Raw genomic sequence first — 25198 nt, 5'->3', positions numbered from 1 at the left:
AAAACATAAGAATTTTTTGCTGAGGGCCTCACAATCAGAGCACAGGCCAGCGTCCACATGCCCGAGCACAATGTGCTTGCACATCACCGAGCTGAGGTGAGCGCTTGTGGGTCAGTTTATTCTGAAACAGCTTTCATACATTTGCTAATTTTCTGCATCAAAGTGCTGCAGAATCTTGCGTCGTCACTGCTTACTTTCCATCTTGCTTGTTTACTTGCTTGTAACTTCCTGTCGCAGTGCAGAGCCCTGTTAGTGGCTGATGGCCTTGCAACACCTCTGAACCAGCAGGTAACTGCCATTGTATGTTAATAAAACAAAAGTAATACATTTAACTAACTAGTATTTAAACTGGTGATGGGAGAAGTTCACAATCAAACTACTTAAATTACCCTTAAAGTTATAGTCAAACAATATACCAGCAGTCTGTAAGTTGTAGTCTATAAATGTTGTGCATGTCCATCAAAAAGATTTCTTCTCTTCCTGTAAAACTTAAAAGCATGAATTGAAATGTAAAAATAACGTTTTTGTCAATAAAACTGGACGTGTTTAGTTCTGCTAGGTATGTAAACCTACACCAGACCTTTTCTAAAGGATTTCATAAACCCCAAAAAACTCTTTGGTTATATTCTGTTCTTTTTCCCCATCTTGACAACTATATATCTGATCCACATCCTTTTTATTTGTCCTGTTGCTGGAGCCCTGAATAAGTGCAGTGGCTCTGCTGGAAAATATCTGGTCCTTACCTTGATATCATCCGGCCAGCCGTCCTCCTCCCTCTTGTCTTTGACTCTGCATTGGATCAGCTCCAGTGTTTCCTCCCTTGTAGGCCGCGGGCCTTTGAGCTCCCCTGCTGCGTCATGAGCACTGTGATCCAGTGTGGATCCAAAGCTCTTGGGCAAGGTGTTGCTGCGGGGCCGAGTCTGAGGGCCGAGCTCGGTCTCTGCACGGTGTTTGGCATCTGGGGAAGGATGAACACATGAGGTTGAGGAGAGAGGAAAGAAATAAGGGCAGGGATAGAGAGAGAGGGAGAGACGTAGAAAACAGAGAAAGTCAGTTAAGGCATGCAGGATTTATCCCTCACGATTACAATTAACCCATCAGAAATAAGGAGAAAGAAGACAGTGTGACAACACACAAACACACCACCACACAACATACAAAGCCAAAGACAGAGAGCAAACTTTTTCCAGACTATTTTTTGTAACACTGCCAGACAGTAAAATCACTAAATTCAAAAGCCCCGATGGCTGTAAAGGTGAAACACTTCTGCACCTTCAGCACCGTAGCATTCTTGTTTAAAGAACTGATACCAGCAGTTAGACATGTTTTTTTGCAGTTTGCCAACATTTTTAACATGTCAGAGACCCAAAATGTCTGGCAAAAAAGAGAGCTTGTTTTGTATTTTGAAATCAGAACCATAAATGTGTAATTTCATCATGATGCTTCACACTTCTCACCACCTCTCCATTAATTATCCCATGCCAACAAGCTGTTTCAGCAGACACCGAAACAAGGAAGCAAGATGCTCTCACAAAGCCGCCTCGCTGTGACTGTCAGTAGTGTTTGAGATGTCTACTTACTGAGGGGTTTGTACTTACTGAGGTGAAACGGTCTAGAGCTGAGTAGGCCTGAGTAGGGGTGGAGCGGGGGGGTGAGTATGTGATGGGGAGGTGAGCAGATAGAGGAGGAGGAGGAGGAGGAAGGGGAGGAGGGAGCATGGTGGCATCTGTGTGAATGGATCAAAGCCTGGTGCCTCAACGTGCTTCTGGGCAAAAGGTGGTGCTGGCGTCCTGGTTGGCCGATCAGTCAATCAATCAATCAATGGGTCGTTGGGCAGTAGGAGGAAGGAGGAAAGTGAAGAGCGGATTCTCACATTATTGATTTCAGTTTTGATTTGAAACAGTGACAAATGTTTTGGCCGCTGCGTTACTCCATAAAGGAGAGCCGGCACCTCACAGGAAGGAGGTGGACGGGCGTCCTGCAGGGTTCGTTCAGTGCGGTGAAACAACGGGAGGAGAAACATCCGCCGGCAGAAAAGAATTTCTATACATTTTATATTTTAACATCTGATTTTGCACATGCTGACTGGCAGCCAAACCAAAAGCTTCTGCAACCACAGTTTGGGATTTCTGACCAAATATTTTCAAATACTTCCTTTGTGTGTTTTCCGCTGCTTCACCTGACTGAACTCACCCTGCAGGTAATGAATGTGGGTTCACAAGGACGCACCAGCACACTGTAGGGTGGGAGCCACGCATGTGAGAGCCACGTTGACCCTGAGCACGTGCATGTCTGCGTATGTCTGTCAGACCAGCATACATGCCATGTTGTCACAAAAGGTCAAAGGTTGAAAGTGGGGTCAAAATGTCCAGCACAGAACAGGATGGCATACAGACACTCTAACCCCGTCAAGCACACATGAATGCATGCCGACAGCAAAACGTAGTTGTACCTTTAATCTGCCTGCGGATCTTGGTCAAGTCAGTCATCCATTTGAGGACCTTGGGGTTAGCTGCCTTATCTGCATGAGAAGGCTGCAGAGAGAAGAGGGGGGACACACAGAGACCAAGAGTTGGCATTTCACCGAAAACATCAACAACAGCTAAGACACAAATACAAAATTACATTTTCAGAATGTGTGACAGTGTAAGCAATTAAACAATGTGTTGGTGTTTCTGATGCAGAGGAAGATGACTGTTTGCTATAACAGCCTGAAGAAAGCAAGAACTGACTGGCTCCTGCAGTTTTTTCTTCTTCTTTTTTTTAAATTACTACCTAAAAAACCATTAAAGTTCTGATTTTACCTTGTAGTTTCTCTCCTTCTCAAACTGCTCTTCGAACTGTTTGATTTTCTTCTTCAGATGCTGAAGCTTTTTGGTGAGCTGGTGCATCACCGAATCTCCTCCTCTCATCGCCTCTTTGGAACCAAACGATGCTCGCCTGGGCCTGAGGATAAATAGTAGACTGGTACTTGATGGCTCTTTTTGACTCCAGCTCAGCCCTTAAAGGGCTTTTTACTACAAGCCACTTTCACACACACTCTAGCCCCTGAGCCACAGCGACCCCCCCAGCATGACAGAACTGCCAAAAAAGAAAAACAACCCAAAAAAACCCTTCGGGTCTCAGACCAAAGATAACGATTTGTGGGTGTCATTATAACCATTAAACCCTCCCAAAAACACCAGTCTTACAGTGAATAAGCTACACATCATACCTATGTACTTTGGTGGGTGAGGTGGCGTCCAGATCCTGCTGGAGGAATCTCTGGGCACCGTGCACACCAAAATCAAGAAAGCGCCGTGCCAGCAGGTGAGGGTGGGAGCGGGAAGAGGAAGGGGAGTCATCCTGCCCTCCCTCTCCCTGTTCCTCTTCACCACCCTCCTCCAGGGGGAGCGGAGGGAGAGGAACCATGCGACCGGCCAGCGGGGAGAGCTGTGCCTCTCCGCTCTCGTTGTCATCCTGCCAGGATTTAAAAGCTGGGACGGGGTCTGGAGAAGACGGAAAGAAATAAAGAGAGGAATCAAGCCAAGTAAAAAGAAGGAAGGGAGAGGCCAGACGATTAATCCCTCTCTAGTGCATGAGAGAGAGAGAGAGGTGTTATACATATCATGATGGACAGATATGTACAGCAACATTTTATTTTGTTTACTTCCATACCTGCTGACTCACGCTAAGCCTGATTACCGGTGTATTTACAGTCAGTGCTATGCTGCCAAGTTGAATCGAGGAGGAAGAGAGAGTGTAGGAGGGGTCGTGACCAATAAGAGCAGCAGAATCAAAGTGTAAATTAAAAAAGTAAGAGGGAAGAGTGAAGAAAGAAAAAACAAGTTCGCCTGCTATCTCATGAAATCTGATGGAGGGAAGAATGTTACAGGGAGGGATTTATCACGATCAGCGTCACCACGCGCACATTTGAAAAGCCGAGGCTATTTTAATTATATTTTAATATAGTTTCTTTTATTGTTGTCACCCGTGACCACCATTAAAAACAATAACAAGGACGAGTGAAAGGAGGGAGGGGTAGACTGGTGAATGGGCGCTTATGAAATGACTTACCTTGGCCTTCCTTTTGCAGATGCATCAATGAGAAGTCGATGGGAGGGAGGTGGAGATGGGAGGGGGGTGACGCTGTTTGGATGGACGGAGGAGAAGTAGAAGGACGAGGAGGAAGAGGGACAGGGAGAGAGATAGCACAGAAGAGGAGCAGTGAGGTCATTCATAACTTCACTCACCAGCATTCATCCAATGTGTGTTGTGTTTAATTGCAAACAAATGCCACCAACGTCAGTTTTTCATCACTTATATGAGAGAATTTATCCAACTGAGCAGGTTTGAATTGAGATCTCAGCGACATATTTAAGCTTAGAGTAAAAATATTCCATAATTTTTATATTTAAGTAAGAGTAATTCATACAACAATCTAAATGAAATTAACTTTTCCCATTATGTCACTTTTATTAGATAAAATAAATTAATTTAAAGTTTTAAAAGTCTGTCCCTCTGCATAACTTCTCCAATGCCACTTTAATTTTCTGTGAATATTTATGCTGCACTGAGCAAGCTGGAATTCCCAGGATATGATGGAACTCACCTTCCCATTGGTTGTTGGGAAAAAGCTGGAGGTGGGAGGAGTCTGGTTGGCATGGTGACAGGTGGTTCCTGTTGGGCTGGCTGGTGTTGGCGTTGTGATCACAGCAACATGAACTGGAGTCCTGGAGGAGTAAAAAAAAAAAAATCAATAAGAGATAAAAGAAATAAGGAAAATGGACCAAATAACTGAAGGTAAATTTGCAAGTGTTTGAAGGAATGTTGGCCTAAGGTGTTTTTCAGACCAGCACCTTTGTAACCGATTTCACCTAGCAACTTCCAGCAACCACTTGCCAACAAATCAGGGAATAAACATTTTCCCCCAGCATCTGCTGGTTTCCATGGGGTCACTGACTGCTCTGTAGGCCCGTGTAATTAAGGTCTTAACAGATACTTAAAAGCTTTACTGTGAAGGTCCAAGCCAGTGGATGACATAACCATGGCTGTAGCCATTGTTTATATACAGTCTATGAAAGGTGTACATTTCCACATCCTGTCACTTACACAGCTTATGGTGACAGTGTGCTCCATCGTCACAAGAGGCTGATTGTCCTGCCTGAAAATGAAGATTAGAATTAAATAAAATTAGATAAACACTCAAAATTAAACCATAAAGGAGATAAACACATTAACACTCCACCAGGGGATGTATGTTTTCAGTACTCTTTGGTCCAATAACAAGAAGTACTAATATGGTACCCCTGTACAGACTCATCTGGATAAGTGTACTTTTATAAAAGCTGTCCAATCATATCACTCTCACCATATTTAGTCTTCCTGAAACCTTGCCTGGATAACAGCTGACGAAGAGTCACACCACAGTCACACAACAAAGAAATCTTTCCGCTGCACGAATAATTCGACGAGGAAAAAAACTCACAAAGCTGTAACCAAAATCAGTGCTTTGTGTAGTCAGTATTTTGCCTGTTTTAAATAAATAGGTGTGAAACAGCATTTGTCAGTTTTAACACTGCATGCCACATTGATGGCGGTGTACTCACTACAGCTGTTAACAACAAGCTGGGGGTGTAATATCATCATATGACATGTAAAGATACACAAGCAGGAAGCAAAAGTGAATAAGTGTTGGGAGTGAGAGAGACTGAGATAAAGATGCGTTTCAGATGCAGCATAAAATGTGAGCTCTGGTTGAAACAGCGTGTCAAAGCAATTTGCAGAAGGCAAGTGTCTGATCAGCACGGCAACACTGCTGCCTCTCGTTTGCTTTGCATCGAAACTAAACTCTGAGGGTAAATCCAGGCAGCTGGTGTTTGTGAAGTAAACAGCTCACCTGGCAGTGTTTAAGTTGTTCTTTGCATCGGTGACAGACTCTGCATCCAGGTCCATTCCTGAGCCCTCCTCCAGGGTGGGCACAGAGTCCAGTGAATTCTGGAGGAAAAAAGACAGGACAGCAAGATGTTCTGTTTAACTTAAACAGGAATAAGCAGAGCAAGAGACAGCAATGGGCAAGAACACAAACTGAGCTACACACTGGAGTCTAACAGAAATAAGTAAAACACTGTAATGCTTCACTTCCTCAGTTAATGAGACAACACAGAGATGTAGCACTGCAACAGATCAAATGTTCACAAAATACCCAGAATACAGTGAGGTAATCATAAATGCATTAAATAAAGCTCTTTCACCTTAAATAGTTAAGAATTTAATGCTCCTTAAAAATTAGAGGTTAAAAATGCCTCTGCTCATCTTCAACAACTCTGTAAACCTTGAAAAAGTTACTGGACTTCTTGAAGTTTGTGAGGCTTTTCAGTCCTGAAAACAAAAGGTGGAGAGTCCCACGTATTTAACATGGGGGTTGTTCTCTTTGGAGGTGGTTTGGAGAGTCGTTGACCCAGTATTAATCACGTCATGTGCATTATCACGAGCCAAGGTGGGAAAAAAGGTGTGGCTTAATACCATCAGGGAAGTTAAGGGTGAAACTACTGTGAAACCTTGCCCCACCCTATCATGTGACCTACTGACTCACATCTGAGGTAAGTTGTGAGTGAGATTTGAAAAACCTGGGAAGGGTTCTCAAACCTCTATTGTAGGCAGGTTGGCTTTTGGCTCAGCTAAATACGTTTTTTAGGGTTTTCCCACTAGCTGGTAATAACAGGTACCACTTCTTTAGTACCTACTCAGCTTCCGAGCAGTCTGAGGCGAAAACGTGACATTAACAGACCGCATGCCACCGATTGGCTAGTCAGTGGCATCACTCGATGAGTCATGAGAGTGACATGTATTTTTGTGTCAGATACAGAAGATGTCACAGGACGTTGCTATAGCAACCTCGTGCACATAAGTTGGTAATCAACTGTAATGGAAAATGACTGAAACCAAGTAGAGTCAAGTCAAGCTGAGTAGGCGCTACAGGAAAAGGGCGAAAAAGCTACCACTTCTGTTCATAGATCTTTTTCATTTACTCCTCTTTCAAGCCATCTGTCTTTTCAGTCCAGAATGTGAACATTGGCATCGTTGAAAGAGAGTTTGGGAGTTTTGGATGAGAATGAAATGTCTTCACAAGCTTAAAGACGTCCAGATGCCTTCTGTTTCCCCCCTCAAGTTCCTAAGACTAGCATCACCTGAATGACTGAGAACCTATACAGACGACTCTGTAGGAACACAAAAGTCCTCATCATAAATGAGAAGACATTTCACAGTGTGTATGTTATGTGGACATACACATATTGAACTCATTGTTAATAGCACATGGCACAACTATACAACTTTTTAAACATAAAACCAGTGTAAATACATGCATGTCTGTGATGATGTAGTACAGTGGAGCAGCTGTCATTCTTTGGCTCTTGGCTGATCTATTTAAGGACTTGGATCAAGATTATTGTTTCTGTGACAGCTTCTCCTCCAGCCGTGGGTCTCATCTCCCTGCCTACCATGTTGTCTCCTCCTCACCCCTCCATCTGGAAGCTAACATGGTTCTTGGGATAAAAGCCAGTAAGGCTGAATGGGGGGCACTAGTAACAGGGTTTTGATTTCCAATGAGACAGCTTCAATAAAAATGTATGTGATGTGCACAGGAATACAAAGAATATGTGCCGTGTATGTCTTCCTCAAACTAGATATTGAAAATAAAGAGAAACATTACTACTCTTCAGAATGTGTTAAACAGATAATGCATCTCAAAGCATCATCATCTGGATAATAATTTTATCAGTTCGTATCTATTCTTACCCAAATGTGAAGAAAGCAAGATCAAGAATTTCCAAAGCCCTTGAAAGTAGCTCCTTGTTTTTTAATATAGCATCCTGGCATATGATAGGTATAAAAAGTGGCAAATGCGTTCACCAAACCTTGAGAAAGAAGCTACTCAGCACTTTTTCCAAGTACAAAATGACCTTATTAACATTTAGTTATGACTAAATGTGTCTGCGTGTTTGCATTTGTTAAACAACCCTCTTGTTTCTCGCTTTCCCAGTAAATTTCCAGCTATTGTAGCGATCAGAGCAGAACAAAGATGGGCCTGTGCTGATAATATCAAACACATTTCGCCTTGGAATGAAGCGACACACTGAGATGGGAAGGAGGTTAGCTATGGGAAGCATGCTCTGAGCCCACACAGCAGCTTGCTACGAATTTCTTTTGTGTCTTATCATCTGATGTCACTTTCTGTTTGAACACAGGGGAGCTGCTGTTCTGCCAATGTTACAGTAACAGGCAGCGCGCGCAACTAAAACAAAGATTCCCTTTCTGGTTATCACGTCATGACGTCCCCCCACTGACCTGCGCTTCTCGCTGATTTTGTTGGATGTGCTGCTCAGGCTGTGTGAGCGGGGTACCCCCTTCTGTGTCGCAGGCACTGTCTTCAGGGTCAGTTTGTTGCTCCTCGTCTCCATCACAGCCCTGGTCTGCAGGCTCACTGGGACTCTCCCTAACATATCACAATGGAAAGATTAATAAAGCAATGAAAGTACCCTTATTATTTAAATATAAATTCATAACTTGTATCCAGGGGAATGCTATGCAAAGTAGCATAATGCTAAAGTAACCTCTAAACGTGTTTATCTGTAACGTGAACCATCTGGCTGGCTTTGTGCCTTTGTGCATGAGATTTGCTATCTTGGAAATGCTTCTTTAGAGTCATCTGATGCCACTTTAAAACACTGAGCAATCATGTTTGTACCAACAGGTGCAACTACAAAGTGCAACAGACATTTAATTCATGCGTGCATAGAAACTTTGTGGTTTGCACTCTCACCCCTGGCTGTCGTAGCTGCTGAGGTCTTGGTCGATGGAGTTTTTCAGATCAAAGAAGTGCTGCTCCACTGCAGCCCTGATGGTCCGCTGAATAATACTGGGAAACAAAGCAAAAATACAAGTTAAAATGATGTTTAACACTAACCACTGTCCAAAGAGTTCAGACTACCTTTAAAGAGGATAAGCAGAGTTTCCAAGGTTTACATAACTAATTTGCATGAGATCCAGTGACCATGTTTTTTTCCTGTTCATTCAGTGCAACAACTCCACAGAAAAACAGAAATAGATAACCTGAAAATAACATTATCCACCTGAAGTATCCACATAAAGCGAGCCACAGCAATAATCCAAACACCCAAGATGCTGGGCATGTTTCTCTGACTTCTATCGAGTAGAGAAAAAGTCTGTGACGTCAACAACTGTTTTGATAACCAAAACGAAAATACTTCAGCCATGTTGCAAATAGTCAAAGCTGGAGACCGATAAGTTCCACCTGCCAGAATCATGCGCACTATTTAGGCTTGTGTATGTATTTATTTCTGAACTGCAGTAGGACACGATGTATCAAAAACCTAAAAAGATAAAAACTGATTTGCAGAGTAACAACTACCCAACACTACAGCACTACCATCACTATTTTTTTAATCCTTCAGTTAAACATGTCTTTTTTTTTTAGTGATTAGTATACATGCTTTAAAAACGCTCACATAATGCCTAAAACTGTTGCCATCAACATGACATCCTTAGTTCAGTTATACTGACGAGGTTAGAGGGCTGTTTTTCCAGATTTAATTAAGATGTTTGTTTTTAGCACTACCTCTGTGTCTGGAACCTCTGCTGATCAATTAACAGATAAATGGCATTTATATGTTCATCTTTATATAGTAATTAGGTACATATAAGAGACATTTATTGAAGTTTAAGAGTGAATAATACTCATCATTTTCACTCAGTGCTTTCTTTCCCCTTCTGAGCTATTTAACAAGTCCTTATTAAGCCAATGGTGCGGCCCTGGTCTAAAAGGATTAATATGGAGTCAGGGAGAAGAAAAGAGGGGATGTTAGAGCCTATAAAAGGTAACATCGGCAGTCACACGCTGACCTTTTCTGCACCGACATGCAACGCCTGATCCACCGGCTCTACTGAGATTCCATCTATCTGGCTTCAATTACTGGACCATGTTTGTTTGATCATAATGTATTCCTCCCTCATTTACTCTGGCTTCATGCAGTCTGTGAGTTTTGTCACTGTTCCAGCTTAGACGGCGGCAGAGCCTAAGTTGAATGGGAAAAGACCCAACTCCCCCATACCAACTGTTCACTCACTTCATCTGCTTTCATCACGTGTTATTCCAACTTTTCCTCTATTTTTCTATCATATAACTTCTACTCCTTAAGCTGATCCTCAAAGTAAATGTCCAGACAGTGACACCAAGTTGTCGCAGGTACTGTAGATACGCATGAATTTAACACATCGAGTACCTGATGCTGGAAAAATAGCTGTAGGGGATTTTCTGCTATGTCCATTTAAGGCAGAAACTCATAAAGCTACTGAGCTGAGATAAATGAAATGTAGGTGTCAATATATGAACACATACACTCAAACTTCGCCTCCACCTCCAGGAAGCTCTACAATAATAACTACACTGCACATCACACACAAACAGCCACTTCCAGAAATAAACACATAAGCAGTAAAAGATGATGCACTTGCACTCTTTCCTACTTACATAGACACAGAAAGAAGCACTTACACTCACACAGCGTCCAAATTTTTACCTCCCAACAGGGAAACTCGGTGGGACCTGCAGGGTCCCTCTTTTTAAATTTAAGGGAAACTTTTTTTATTGGCATGTGCGTTATGAAAATAGATTAAACTGCTTTTTTAAAATCTGCACAGCAAAAAACTGTCTCCCCATCTCCATCATCATGTGTTTCTTCTTCTTTTAAAACCATCTTTACTATTTTCTGTCAAATTGGTGGGCAGCTGAACATGTGACAATTTAAACTCCTTTGACTGCTGGTAGTGAATTCCAGCTTTTATGTTTAATTCCTCATTGTTTAAGTCTAATAAGTAAACCCACATTAAAGCGCTGTACAAAGAGAAATAATTGTATTCTGCGTCCATGCTGAGCAGCGTCGAAGAGACGGCCTGACTGTCATGTGATTGCAGTTCGTGTCCTTGAGACCGTCAAAGTGCCACGCCATGCAAAATGCTTTACTTTAGCTTCCTAATCAAAACACAAGGCCGGCTCTCCTCCTTCCTGCTCGTCTCTTCCTCTAAACCTTGTACAGTTTTTAAAACTCACTTGTCTCAGCAGCGGCTGCACATCAATCTCGATTTCTATTATTTTATTCGCCTCTTGAGAAAACGCTATTTGACTGCCTCATCACGCTTAACATATAATATGGCTCTGTCTTTCTCTTATTGATTATTTGCAGTTTCATTAATATTATATTCTAACATGAAATGCCTCTGCAGGATATAATATTAAGAATTATTGAGTACATATTTTATTACAGCTTATGATGTTTATGATAAGTTGTTGTGATGTAATGCGTATGTGAGCGTGAGTTTATGTCTAAGTATGCCATTGTGAGTGTGTGTGTGAAAATGTGGAGACTTACTCAGCAGAGTCAGCAGGCAGGATGGATATAGGGGAGAGGTGGGAGCTGTAGAGCCAGAGAGAGGAAAAGCACAACAAGGTTAGAACATCACGCACTCCTCGACTCCTGTCCCGCACTGACCTTGGAGGAGGCGGGTGTCGAGCCGCAAGAGTCAAAACAGGGAAGAAGAATGTTAGCAATGCTGTTAACAAAGAGTATGTCTGTGTATTCTATACGTGCATTAGTGAGACAGAGCAGGGATCGAGCACTGAGGTAGTAGAGGTGAAATCAATGAAAAACATGTAAAAATTAGCACAGTGATGTCTGAGATGCCCTGAAATGACAATTTCAGCAAATGTATCACACGCACAGTTTTAGTCAGTGGCGCCACTCTGAGTGGGCAGATTGTTATTTAGGCTACAGAGCTCTGCTTGACCCTGCTGATCAGATAGACAGTTGTGTATGTAATGTCATACTTGTTCTTCCATAAGCAGGGAAGTGTGTGCGTGTGCATGTGTACACGGCATGAAACAAGAAGTTGGCTGTGATGTGTCCCATCACTTGATTCACAAACACACCCACTGACAGGCACGCCAGGATTTATATAACACTCCCACCCACACCCACCCACACACCCACCCACCCACACACCCACACCTACCTAAGACGTGTCGGTGCTCTTGGACTTAATGCGAACGACCTTCTGCTGTGTGTGTGTGTGTGTGTGTGTGTGTGTGTGTGTGTGTGTGTGTGTGTGTGTGTGTGCGCGTGTGTGAGTGAGTGAGTGAGTGAGTGAGTGAGTGAGTGTGTGTGTCAGTCAAGGGGGCAAACTCGACTCATTAGAAAAACAACAGCTGACGTTATGCAAGACTTTCATGTGTATGTGTGTTCTGGGTCTGTCTCACACACACACACACACACATGCACTTTTAACGCTACAAGAAGTGCTCAGGTTGATCGATAATGACTGAATTATTAATGGCAGATAGGAAACCATAATGCCCTCTCTTTATTCTTCTCCTTCTTGCTACTTTCCCTCTCTTTTCTTTCTCTGGGGTGTTTGTCTTCCATTAGCTATGTTTTAAATCAAATCTGCTTCTGTTTATCACTCTATTTTTTCTTTTCATTCATGCTCACTCAGCCCCAAAAAGCCTTTTTAGTTTCATTACTGCATTTCTTGAGCTCTCCTTTCTCTTCCGCTTTGCTTCTTTTTTTTCCATCTCACTGACTATGAAGGCAGCAAACATCCGACATTCCCTTCCTGAGAATGTAGCCTTGATCATGAGTGAGTGTGAAGGCAGGACAGACAAAAAGGAAGGCGCTCGTATTGCAGAGACCTAACAATGAGTCAACCAGAACACACACGCACACGCACGCGCACACACACACACTCACACACACACAGCTTTGCTTCAAGTAGTTGGATTAGAGCAGCTCCTAAAGCCTCGACGGCAGACACACATAAGCCCTTAATAACATTTTAAGGAACCACACCTTTTACAGCTATTTGTTGGCATTAATGCTCTAAACCCTTTGTTAGTGACCAAAGTATAAATAGTTCAACTTACATTTAGTCTCTACATATATGATGACCACTAAACTTTGTATTATTCAAACAGATTATGACTGATTTTTTTGATTTTACTAACTGCATTATTATCTACGTCTTAAAGGTACAGAGACGAGCGCGTCAGAGTAAAAGGGATGCTTGCCAGAATCACTCAGATCGCATCAGGTTAATCTGCTGCCTCCTCCCTGGATCCCTCTGCTAGAAACATCTCTCCTGCAGCAGGGTCAGTGGACACAGTCCAACTTACACACCACCATAATTAGCACTCTTGTGTAAACTTTGTAGTCTTGGATATAGTAATTATCACAACTCAGCTCTTAACTTGATATAAATCAATATCAATAAATCAATATAAATATAAAACTATCATGTACGTTTGGCCGTTTTTCTCCAGTTGTATTACATGGGTTTCCATTTGTGAAGAGCAATATTTATACATTCATAACATATTTACTGCTGATTTACCACCAAAGGATTATCTCAGTCAGCACTGCCACGGTCTAAACACGACTGTTATTTCCATCTGTGTTGAAAGCTATCCTTCCATTTGCTGCTGTGCGTGCTGCTGAGGTAATTCAATCATTATTCAACAAAGCTGTTTTAAAAAATATCTCCTATTGGCTTTCAGTAATGGAGAAAAACTTGTACGATTTAATATTATCTCGCAATCACACATTTTATACTTGCAGCACGGGACGTGACCTTCAGGTATTAGGAGATAAAATCATTGAGAAATGTGGATGAAATGTGCAGTATTTACTCGACTCTATTTTGAGTTTGTGCAATTATCTGAAATCTAAAACATTACAGTACCCTGTGTGTATCACAAATTTAGGACACCAGTATCAGTTTTGCACAGATAAGAGCATGAACTGCAGAGGTGAACCACTGTGCTGTGTATTAGCGCCATCAAGTCAGCTGACTGGTGACTAAACAGCTAAAAGATTGTGGGTTACTGCAAAGTAGAGCAGAGGGACTTTGTATTATCAGTGATGACACTAAAGAATAAAATAACTAATCAATTACCCACTTTTGTTATTTTCAATGGTTCTTCTGATGCAAAGGCAAGAATATACGAGTGTGTGCGCGCGTAAGGTAAGTTAGAGGTGAGATATGATTTTAAAGATGTGCTGTTGTCAGCAAACCTGACTCGGCTCTGCTCTGGCTGGGAGGTAATAGTGACTGCAGCAGCCCCCGCACACACACACACACACATACATATATATTTATATATATATAAACCAGCATGTTCAACAAAACATAGCTCACTGCTTAAGCTCGTTACCCACTTCGGACATAAATACACCTTGCCTGCATAAGCCTTTCCTTCCTTAGCACAACCTGAAACACACACTCACTTGCCCACTCTTCTTCATAAGCATCATCTTACATCTCATAAACAGCTCTCCTGGCTGCGTCTGAAACTGTAAACATTTATAGTCCTTCGTGGAAGCGCCAAAAATCCGTCACAGATGTTTGTATTCAGATCGCAACCTAAACACAGACCAGGTCAAAGATGTAACATCTGTTTGTTTCACTGCCTCCATGATGCTCATTTGTTTGCTTCCATCATTTGCTTTGCGCAGCTCAGATTCATTCGTTTTCTCTTAATTGTCCCGCAGCAGTTTGGCCATCAGAGAATACCGATTTGATTTTGGTTAAGTTGGCCCAACAAATCCTCCTCATTCCACCATTCACCAGTCACGAGGAACTGATGCAACATTGTTAGGAGCTTGCACATTTACAGATACCCTCACCGTTTTGATTATTTTACATCTAACTATGCATTATATTTTTTTTTACATATTGATGGTTTAATTCACATTCTTTTCCATGTCAGAAAAAGCCAAAAATGAATCAATGATTATTTTCTTGCTAAATAGATTTGCTTGTAAAATGTGAGGTAACAGCATTAAAAAGAAAAAGCTCAAGGTCACATCTTCTAATTGCTAATCATTAGCTGAACGGCATCAAAATCCTTACATCTGAGCAGAAGGAAACAGGGGTTTGGCATTTGGCACATCAGGACTTGTTTTACTTTAATCAGTTAGCAAAATTTCTGTCGATAAACTTCCACACGCCTAATTACTCCCTACTAACTTGCCTTTTCTTTCCTTCTATGGTGCAAAAAGTGCTGACACACTGTCATCATGCACTCTTGAGTCATTTATATTGAGATTACATAACTTAAAAAAATCTGCTGTCAAGTATATACTTCCTCTGGACTCCTATACAGCTCCTCTTTCTTCTCTCTGGTAAATAAAGACTGAGCAACAAGCACAAACTATCTTCCTTCCCCTCCAGTTTTCCATGTACAATGATGTTTTAAATTCCTAACATTTCCACCAATTCATACCTAAATCAAAACTTCAACTATTCTTCCTGCTGCTTCTTATAGTCATTTTCCCTCAAACAATCCACAACGATCCACTTTCCCCACCTCTTCTCTTTATTCACTTCATCAATCATCCAACCACATATTTGCTTTCTCCTTCATCCATCTATTCATCCATGAAATCTTTCATTCCAGTCAGACTACAGGAGTTACATAACCCCTGATGTTTACCTCTGCAGCAGAATGTCACAGGCCATTCTCATTTTCCCAGCTGTGTTTCCTCTCACTGTGATCTACTCTTTTTGTTTAGCTTTGGGGTTTTTATGCCACTGGATCAAGCCTGTAGGCGGTTCAGTTTCTGTCAGTTTCTCTGTTGAGTATCTTCTTTCTCGTCTTTCCACTGTACTCAGCAAGCCAACCTGTAGGTTATTGAAGTCCAGTGTGAGAAGCGAGCTTGACTTTTAGCCAAACTCTGCACGATCTCTGTGTTTCTCTTCTTTTTGCCTGTTAACCAATTGACACATCTCCTGTAGCAGCAGTATCCAGCTGTTAAGCTTGTTCTTCCTGAACCCTCAGTTTTTCCTTCCTTCTTCGAGTACCTGGCAGGTCTGTAGATCAACCTTGTATTCAGAGGTTATCCCAATTGAGCACTTTGAGGTGTCAGCGTCAGTACAAGCAGGTCTAGCAACAGAGCCACGGTGTCAGCAGGGTGCATGCTGTAGCGTCCTCTAAAACGGTGTGTGTCTTGAATTTATGAACAAGTGTGGATGTGTGTGTGAGTGAGTGAGGTTGCCTCACTCTGCACTCTGTCTCCAAAAGTGCTGCAGTAAATATCCAGAGCTCTGCTCAAATATATGAGCTTCTGATGTAACCAGGCAACAACCCCAGGAGGACCAATGGGATGGGAGGGGCTGAATTTGAGACCCAATTGTAAAGAGGGAAGAGGGAGGGAAAGCTATGTGGGCCAATCTTACGGCAGAAACTGGGAAGAGGGTTGATTTTTTTTGTCCACTCAGTGCCGACTATGAACTCAGCAGTTTACAGTCAGCCCCGTGGGCTGTGTAATGGCGCGCACGCACAGACAAGATGCACACAAACTAACAGATGCCTGTGTCTTTTAAAACACGCTGTATGAGCTTTTTCCAAAAAGAAGAATTAAAACATTTAGAAAATACAGACTAAAAAGGCACAGAAACAGTGTACGAAAGAAAAAGGGTGTGAAGGAACAAAGAGGCCAAAATATTTATACCAGTCAATGAAGGAAGAGTTAAAAAGGAACAAAAGGGAGAACAAGTATGACACAAATGGACTAAAGGTGAAGACTCCTGTCAGTGTGCTGATTCATCGACTACAAATATCCCTGATAATCATGACTCAGACAAAGCAAGTAAAACTGAACGGGAACCGCTTCGATCAGAAATCCTAAAGAAACTTCTGTGGGTTCCCTCAAAAGAGAAGTAATAAAGACAAAAATATCCACGCGCCGATCAGCCAAACTAAACTGACAAAGTCAAAAATCTAAGAATTTTCCTGGATGGCTTTATCGGTTTTAGTTTTCTTTCTTTTAGTCTATTTTTTAGTTCAGTTAACTAAATTGTGTTTTTTCCTTATTTTGTTAATATTTTTGTTATCTATAATCACCATGGTTGTATATATTAAGTTATTAAGCTTTTTTAAAAGATGTATATTGAAGTTTTAGAGAACTTTCGAGTCTCGTAGTAAGAGCGGAGAAGGAAAACAATAGACTAAAACCATTATAGCCCCTGAGATTTAGAGGCACAGCGCTCACTAAGCATGACCTCAGCAGAAAGACAAAAATCATGAATCATCCTGAGCAAACAGCTGCTGTTAAATACTAAATACAAGACTAGGTACATATTTTACAAAAAAGAAAACCAAATACTGATTTTGTCTGTTTAAGCAAAACGTACCTACAAAAGTAACTACACTTAAAAAATAAGCATTTTCCATTTGGGAGCTTCAGTGTGACTATGAACACAGTGTGTTTATATCAGACAGTGTGCCTCTGTTCTTCTGTTCTGGACAAACTGTAAGGTGAAGCTTCTGGAAGTTTCCATAAAGAACAGTGAAAGTTAAAAGTTGATGATTTTACAGTTGCACAAGCAAAATTTAACCCTCACATACAGCAACTAGGAGAAGTTTGATCCAAATTCTTGTTTTCTGTATGATTTTTTTTAAAAGGAAGAAACTTGTTTTAACAGTTTCGACATATTAGATCTGTATTGACACTTTGTGTTCTGTGCTTATGATTCAACTGATCCTTCAATTAGTTAGCACAACTTCAATGATTACAGTTTGGATAAATTCTTTAAAAACTTCACTTTAAACTTGACGACTGGGTATTATTATATATAACTCTAACCGCCGTCAATTTGAAGACCATGGACTTGCAGATTATTGACAGACTAGAAAAATTTAAAAAACTTTTTCATGACCATCATAAGAAATGTGCAATACACCAAATCCGCTCAGTGGTGTACAAATCCTGCTAGTTCCAAACTTCCTAAAGGATCCAACTTTAGATTCTGTTATTTCCATGTGGGATACACCTGTCTACACACAACGTTCCAAGAATCTCTCAGGGGAAGAAACAGACGAGGAGAATGTGTAAATGTTATGAAGCGTTCTTCATGAATCATTAACACTACTTTGACTTTCAGCCTGCCTGGCATTACCGCTGACTTTGGTGACGCCTAAACTAAAACTTTATCTTCTATTTATAAGATACAGACACAACAGGGCAGCATGTTGACAAAGAGGCTTCAGAGCCAATCAGAATAACTGTTTTATCTATTGTGATTTAGAAACGTGAGCACTCTTTGGAAAGATAGAACAGCTGTCCCCGAACTGTGGATGAGCACTGATAGCACATCAATGAGCGGTACAATCTGGGTCAGCTGGTATATCATTTTACACACTGTGCCCGAAGCTAGTGCCAAGGCCACAGTCTAGAAACAAAGGGTGAAAGGACCAGGAGACCTGTTTGAACATTATTAATGGGTTCACTGGGTTGTACTGACAACAATTCACCAAGCCATAAGAAACCAGTCCCATCAACTTAATGCAGTGATATAGAAACATTTAATTAAAGCCAGAAACACACCGCTGCTGAATGGCATGTGTCAAAACAGCAGCTTCTAATGTTTTCTTTGTATAATTAGAAACCCTGCTGTGACTAGTCACACAATGATGTGCGTGACATTTCACACAACTGCAATAACCCTTCACCTACACTTATAAACTTGGTAAGGTGTGGCTCTGCAGACTGGCTCTACAACTAAGAAATCAAATTTCAAATGGTGGATGCACATGGGATTTTGTTGTCCCTCACAGACAGGTTGTTTAACGTGGTCCGAGTCACGCTTGGCCATTGTTCGTGTCACTTGATGCACATCATATGCCATGTTGCAGTGCTGCTGTGGCTGTGTGTTTTCTCCTTTAGGTGTTTCAAGCTGAAGGCTTGTGTTATCGTTTCCAGCTCACTCTAATCTCTGTTCCATGAGTGTCACAGTGAAATAGATGCATGGAGAGTGGAGTTGACAACAGCTGTGCAACAGCTTTCTGTCATTAAATTAACTGCAATGACAGTTTTGTTTAGCGTTGATTGCGTTGTACATTTTTTTTATGTCTCCTATTACTTTTCCACTGCCTTGACCTGCTGATCCAGCCCCCTCCATGTTCCAGACCTCTTTGTTACAGTAATCCTCTCGTGCTGAAGAAAACACAGTATGACAGTGTTGACTAGTTCTGTGTATCCTTTTAAATGTTTTGATTATGTACTGATCCCTCACTTCCTGTGTGCATTACACTCCTTTTGCTATAGAAACATACATCACAATTTAAAAATGCTAAATAAAGAAAGAAAAGAAAAGAATCTAAAAACAACTTGGTCTGTGTGCATATCTACCTTTTTTCTTTTGGTGTCAGCTTTTGAAAATAAAGCAAACATGACTATCGATTAAGTAGGTTGAAACGCCAAAAACAAAAAGCTGATACCCCTGTACTGACCTATATACAGTCCATGTACAGGTCACGCAGAGATCTTATAGCCAACATATTCGAGTCATGGTTACCTTAAGCATGGGCAGGGTGCAAGTAAGGAAAACCTAACGGAGAACAGCATCAACACATGTCAATACTTACTGAAGGATTGTTATTTATAAAATTTCTGGAAGCAGACTGCAGAGCAGAGACAGCCCAGAACAGGTTTACCTTATCAATTTGTACCAGGAAGCAGCAAAGCCCTGGGAAGCAGAGCTAATTATGTGTTGGATTTGAACACAAAAATCCGGCAATTATTTTTTTCGCTTTTGAAAAACAAGACAGGGTGGTTTGAATTGGGACATTTTCTCTCCTTTTTATACATGATGGGATTCTTTCAGCATTTGTGATAGATCGTGCTATCACAAGCTTTCAGCTCTGGATGAGGATGTAAAACTAACCATGGTTTCTGTCTCCTTTCTGTTCCTCGTGTGCAGAGAGTTTAAAGGCCCTTTTACACTGTGCAAACTCGAGGGAAGAATTGTAAGGGGACTGTGGTACAATTTGTGCCTGTTAATCCAAAACAGTGGCTATGATTTACACCTGATAAGGACTCCAGCGGTCAGTTTGGGCCAGTGCAATATGGCATAAAACGATACAGAATACACAACCAAGCTTTCAACATCCAATTCACACAGGTAAAAAAGTAAGTGACTGTTTGTCTCGATGCATGCTCAATCATCCAGGTAAGGAAATCCCCAAAAGCTGATTCTGTTCATCTGAACGATGGGTTTTCAGTTGGAGAAACATTTCATCACTCATCCAAGTGACTTCTTCAGTCTCAGCTCACTGCAGGTTTCCCAAACATATAAACAGTTCCTTTGCACATTGCCCAAAACTAGGACCAGACCAACACAGATCAGTTTCATGATTATTAATATCCAAATTGTTGTGACCATTGACAGTTTGGTCAAAGCCAGTGCAGGTGACCCAGAAGGGACGAGGTCAGACATATATGTGTGCGTGCACATGAAAATTGTTGGCACAAATGGACAGAACAAGGCTCTCCAGCCTGGTATGGTGTCCCAGTGAGATATACGAATCATTTCCACAGTCACACAAAATAATCTCATGCGTGATTTTTATGTACACAGATGTAATCTGCTTCACGAAGAGCTACACGGGTCAGTCACGCTAGACTGGTACGACGCTCTAAAAAGTAAAAAATTGAGGCCAACTTGTCTTCAAAGGTAAAATTGAAGACAAACGTTTGCTAATGTTTTTAAAATCTACTGTCAGGCTGACATTTTTCCTCCTGAGGTCTAGTATTGCATTATCACTTAGATTGAAAATCAATAAATCGTTCACAAGTAGGGACATTTTCCAGTTCTTATCTCACTGTGGCGCTTTTAGCTGCCTGAATCTCCATTCCCTCCATTAATCCATCGCTCTCCTCCCGCCTTTAGCCATAGACGTGCTTTCTAAGGGTGATGCTTCTCATGCTGCCAGGGTATTTCAGTGATCCCATGAAAAATACTTTCCACACATGGAGAGAGAACATAAGCAAGGGCAGAGAGGGAGGGAAGTAGTGATGGGGTAAGAAGAGAGATCAGAAGAGAAATTCCAGGGAATATATATATAGATCTGAAATGAGTAGAGGCTGTCGGAATCTAAGGTGTGTGTGTGTGTTGGCTGTCAGAGTCTATTAAGAGGGCACAGCAACAGCCACAGAGGACAGCCTTCCCTGTCTGTCAAGTCTAGACAAACAACTGAGCCACCGTTAACGCTGAATCACTAGATGGGAACTTACCTTTTTGGAGCCTTGTCAAAGCATATGGCATATACATATATGGAACAGCAAGCTCAACTCAAAAAAAGGTTTGAGGACAAAAAAACAGCCCAACCTGATTTTCAACAAAAACATTTCTGTGTATTTTAACAGAAAATTAGACAAGTCTCCAAATCTGATGTTGAAACTTCATGTAGTTCTATAGAAACGACACTGTTTATCGTCCACATCTCGTTGTGTTCTACCTAGCAGTGCTTATCCTTAAATGGTTTAGGGAGTTAGGTTTGTAGTGGGATCACTGGTGTAATTATGTGGCAATGATAAATAGTTAAAATGAGTCATGGATCTGTCAGGAAGATCCTTTGGCAGAACTTTGCTAAGGCCCCAGAGAGGTCAGGACTGGCTCTGGATCAAGCACGCGGGTTAAATTAATAGACCCGACTGTAAGTGTTTCCAGCTTGCTTCCAAAAACCTGGCGGTTATAATCGTAGAAAACAAAAAACAAACCCATCCAATCATAACCAGTACCATCCTTAATGCTCAAATTCTAAACATTTATGCATTTAATTTAACAAGCCTATGAAAATGTCAACTCTGAAAACACAAAAATAAAAAATTTTTTTCACATAACCAGACTCGAGAGGACTAAATAGGACTAGGAATTAAAAAAGAAAAAAAAACAATCTCTAAATCTGTGCATTATTGAAATGGCTCTGCGGAGTACACTGGATGCTCCATGGTCTACAAATACCACAGTAATCCCCCCCAGACCAGACAAGAGGTTAGTCGAGGTCAAAGGGATGATGGCTGCAGGCTAGCCACGGCTAACCGAGATTTAATACCAACTAAAATCAATCCCATGTGACTTCAGGATCAAAACCATCTGATGTGCATTGTTTAATTTAAAGAATTTACTGCATGTAATCCCCCCTTTGTTTTCACTGGCAGTCTGTGCACTGTGGTACAATAGCTGCAACCTTAAATCTTCCTCTAATAAAGCTCACATAAATATAAACACAGTCACGGAAAACATTTTGTATTGAACCACAAACAAAAAATTAACTGCTAATACCAAAGATAGACACACTCATACTCCAACTTGATCCCTGCTGTCATTGCTGACCTTTTATACTATAACACAGTTAAATATGTTCACAGTGGGCTAAAATGGGACCACAGCTCAAACAAGATATCATCCAGTTAACTTCAGAAGCATACACTGAACTAAATACATTGCAACTGCAAAAACACTAAATTGTCTATATTAGTACACATCAAAAGGGTCTGACTGAGAACATAAAACAGACTGCTTTCTTGTGTGGAGCAAAGTAGAAGTAACTAATCTGTAGGCGTTACGATCCAGATGCTACAAATGTGCTGTAAAAGATGCCCATTTCTGCTAATATATAAATAAAAGAGGAACTGATATTTCACATGAAAGAAGCTATTTTCCACATGTAGGCATGCAGGTGTGCCTTGAAAGTTTGGCTTGTCTTTTGGTGCGCCTTGGGATTAAAATATTTGTTTGTCTTTTTAAAAATCACTGTTTCTAGGGCATCATAAAATGAAATAACTCGATGAGTGAATGAGCTATTGTTCCTACACTGAGAGTCCATTACAGACCAAACAAAATCTCTCTTAATCAGACTGAGACGAGCAGCTGATAAAGTGACCACATTGCTAGTTGGCCTGAAGGGCTGTCGAAAAATAACACAGAACTGGAACGTCTTGGTTTTTAATCCAAGACATGTCATGCCCTTTATCACATGTCATATCCTCTGCCTAATATGACTCTGACACATCATGTGATCTAATAACAAAGACAGAGATGTGTGACCGCACCTGACTGCGGGGTTGTCATCGGTGTGCGTGCGTTGCGGTGAGTCGGAGGCAGGGCCGTCCTCCCCGTCCTGAGGCAGCTCTTCACATTCTGCCTCACACTTCTCATCATCCAACAGCTCTGTGATCTGCAGACAGAAATATAAAAGGATGTAAATGAGGAGCACTACAAGCACTAAAACAATTAGATTTAAAAACAGGATTACATTACGGAACAACAAAGGTTACAGCACAGGTAACCACAGTCCACCTGTACTGCGGGTGTAGCATAATCCAGAAATGTTTACCAAAGCGGTTTCTTAAAGGGTAATGCGATGCATGTTTATTTTGTAATAAAGATTTCGGGTAGTAACGTGAAACTTTATTTATCTGTATCTCATGCTGAGTGGAAATATACACGCTGACATTAACCAGCCTCACGATGGAGTCCAATGAAGACGGCCAACTTCACTGTTAGGTTTACAGTTATAAGAATAACATGTGAACATATCCTATATTTTTATTTTTCAGGGACTTCCAGTGATTGCAGAGATAAAATCATTTCATATAAAGCTGTATATACTCTGTGTTTGCAAGGCAGAACCAAGATGTCACAGTTTGTTCAATTAGATATCCAAATATAGACGACGCTAATGAGTAACACATTGACAGCACAGATGTAGTCTTCAGGAGGGAGGGAAAAAACATTTCTTTGACGGACAGATGGAGGGGGCGATGAGTGGACAAGAGAAACGAGAAGGAGGGAGAAGGACGGGAACGAGGGTTTAAATTCGGGCTTGAGGATGTATCATTTTCTCGTTGACGTAGCAATGTCCCGATGCATGATAGTCACATTCCAAGACTGTAATAAGGAGAAACCAGACCACAAGGTATGCAGCACGTGGAGCTTTGCTGTTTGATATAAAATAAAAATAAATTAAAAATTAACAAGTGAATGCATTTTGCTTCTAAATGGCAGATACTCAACCTTTTTTAAATGTCAGACTGCATCCACAGCTGTAAACACACTGAGCACATAGTTGACATGTATGATACGTGTGGGTCTGTGTACTCTGCAAATATAGAAAGGTCACAGAAATGGGTCAAAAATTGATTATTAATATAGAAAAATAACCACCAGAAGACATTTTATTTAATTGCGGAGGTTTCTGGATGTTAACTCAACCATATCACACAAACTCTGTGAAAAACTGAACACGCAACACACACCAGAAGGAAAAATCACCGTCTTGTTTTTCCTTTGACTCACAGAGAGCACATGTCCGATTGTAGGTGCAGGAAAATCCTTTGATTGGCCTGCACGAGCCACTTTTACAGAGAAGGAAACAGGGTGATGGAAAAAGACGAGCTGATGCTGCGTGTTTCTAGTGCAACCTAAACTCGACAACAAACTATTGAGTTTCTTTTGCCGCAGCTCCGGTTTTAAGGCTAAGATCATGTAAGAAGGTGTGAATACGATGAGGAAAAGGTCAAGCGAGCGAGCCGAAGGGAAAGAAGAAGAGTGATAATGAATCTGCCAGTAAAAAGAAAGAAAGGGAGACGGGAAGGAGATGGATGTAGGAGAGAAGGTGGGAGGGGGAATAAATATGTTGACAGAAATAACTCATCATCATTCTGGTAGGTGACAGCATGTGAACAAGCTGTACTTTATGCTCCAGCTCAAGGATTTCTTTTGTTGATTTAGTAAAACATGACTTTTATAAACAGATATTTTTTCCTGTGTAAAATCATCAGCTATGTCTTCAGGCTACACCTTATGCTCACATTGCGTTAGACACAAGTTTGACCTCAACTACAAAAACCCAGAAAGGAACGTGGATTAAAGGTTAAACCAGATTCACTGTCATGAGGAAACAACATCACCCTGTTTGCCCTTTCCTGTGCCTCTCTCCTTTGGTCTTCTCAGCATCTGCTGCTGTCACTGTACTGTCACTATGGAAACACCTCTGTTAAAAAAAGCCCTGATTGGCTGTTGGGAAATTCTTGCATCGTCACATGTGCAGACCTAGGAGGATGACTCACGAGATTCCCTGAAGTAAGAGAGCGTGTGTGTGTCTAAGTGAGACCAAGTGCAGAACGTAGACTTTTAAACAGCTTCAGTCTCAGTTTTTATGACAGAGCTTCAATTGAGAAGTGAAAATATCCTTTATCCCAGCATGCAGTTAATTATCACCCCGTAGCTCAGCTTATCTTTACGTGTAGGTGTGTGAAATACTGATTAAATTATATGGAAGCCTGACAGACAATTATTAATC

At 41.3% G+C, this 25198-nt stretch overlaps 1 protein-coding gene across 1 annotated transcript in view; it reads right to left on the bottom strand.

Moving 5' to 3' along the window:
- Window positions 1-25198, bottom strand: part of fam13b (family with sequence similarity 13 member B) — a 67178-nt gene that overhangs the window by 5947 nt on the left and 36033 nt on the right. Inside the window, exons 7-19 of the mRNA XM_014332755.2 lie at window positions 22947-23071; window positions 11430-11474; window positions 8804-8899; window positions 8329-8476; window positions 5879-5976; window positions 5092-5143; window positions 4592-4712; window positions 4057-4128; window positions 3215-3488; window positions 2805-2946; window positions 2453-2534; window positions 1599-1790; window positions 744-958 (exon numbers count right to left, since the gene is read on the bottom strand). Of these exons, the coding sequence (XP_014188241.2) occupies window positions 744-958; window positions 1599-1790; window positions 2453-2534; window positions 2805-2946; window positions 3215-3488; window positions 4057-4128; window positions 4592-4712; window positions 5092-5143; window positions 5879-5976; window positions 8329-8476; window positions 8804-8899; window positions 11430-11474; window positions 22947-23071 (1662 nt within the window). The remainder of the gene's footprint in view (window positions 1-743; window positions 959-1598; window positions 1791-2452; window positions 2535-2804; window positions 2947-3214; window positions 3489-4056; window positions 4129-4591; window positions 4713-5091; window positions 5144-5878; window positions 5977-8328; window positions 8477-8803; window positions 8900-11429; window positions 11475-22946; window positions 23072-25198) is intronic.

This window comes from Haplochromis burtoni, unplaced genomic scaffold (genome assembly GCF_018398535.1).
Source record: "Haplochromis burtoni strain Fernald_Lab_line unplaced genomic scaffold, NCSU_Asbu1 Contig_33, whole genome shotgun sequence".
Taxonomy (NCBI): Eukaryota; Metazoa; Chordata; class Actinopteri; order Cichliformes; family Cichlidae; genus Haplochromis; species Haplochromis burtoni.
Note: the sequence above shows the minus strand (reverse complement) of the source record. Positions and strands in the feature narration are given on the sequence as shown.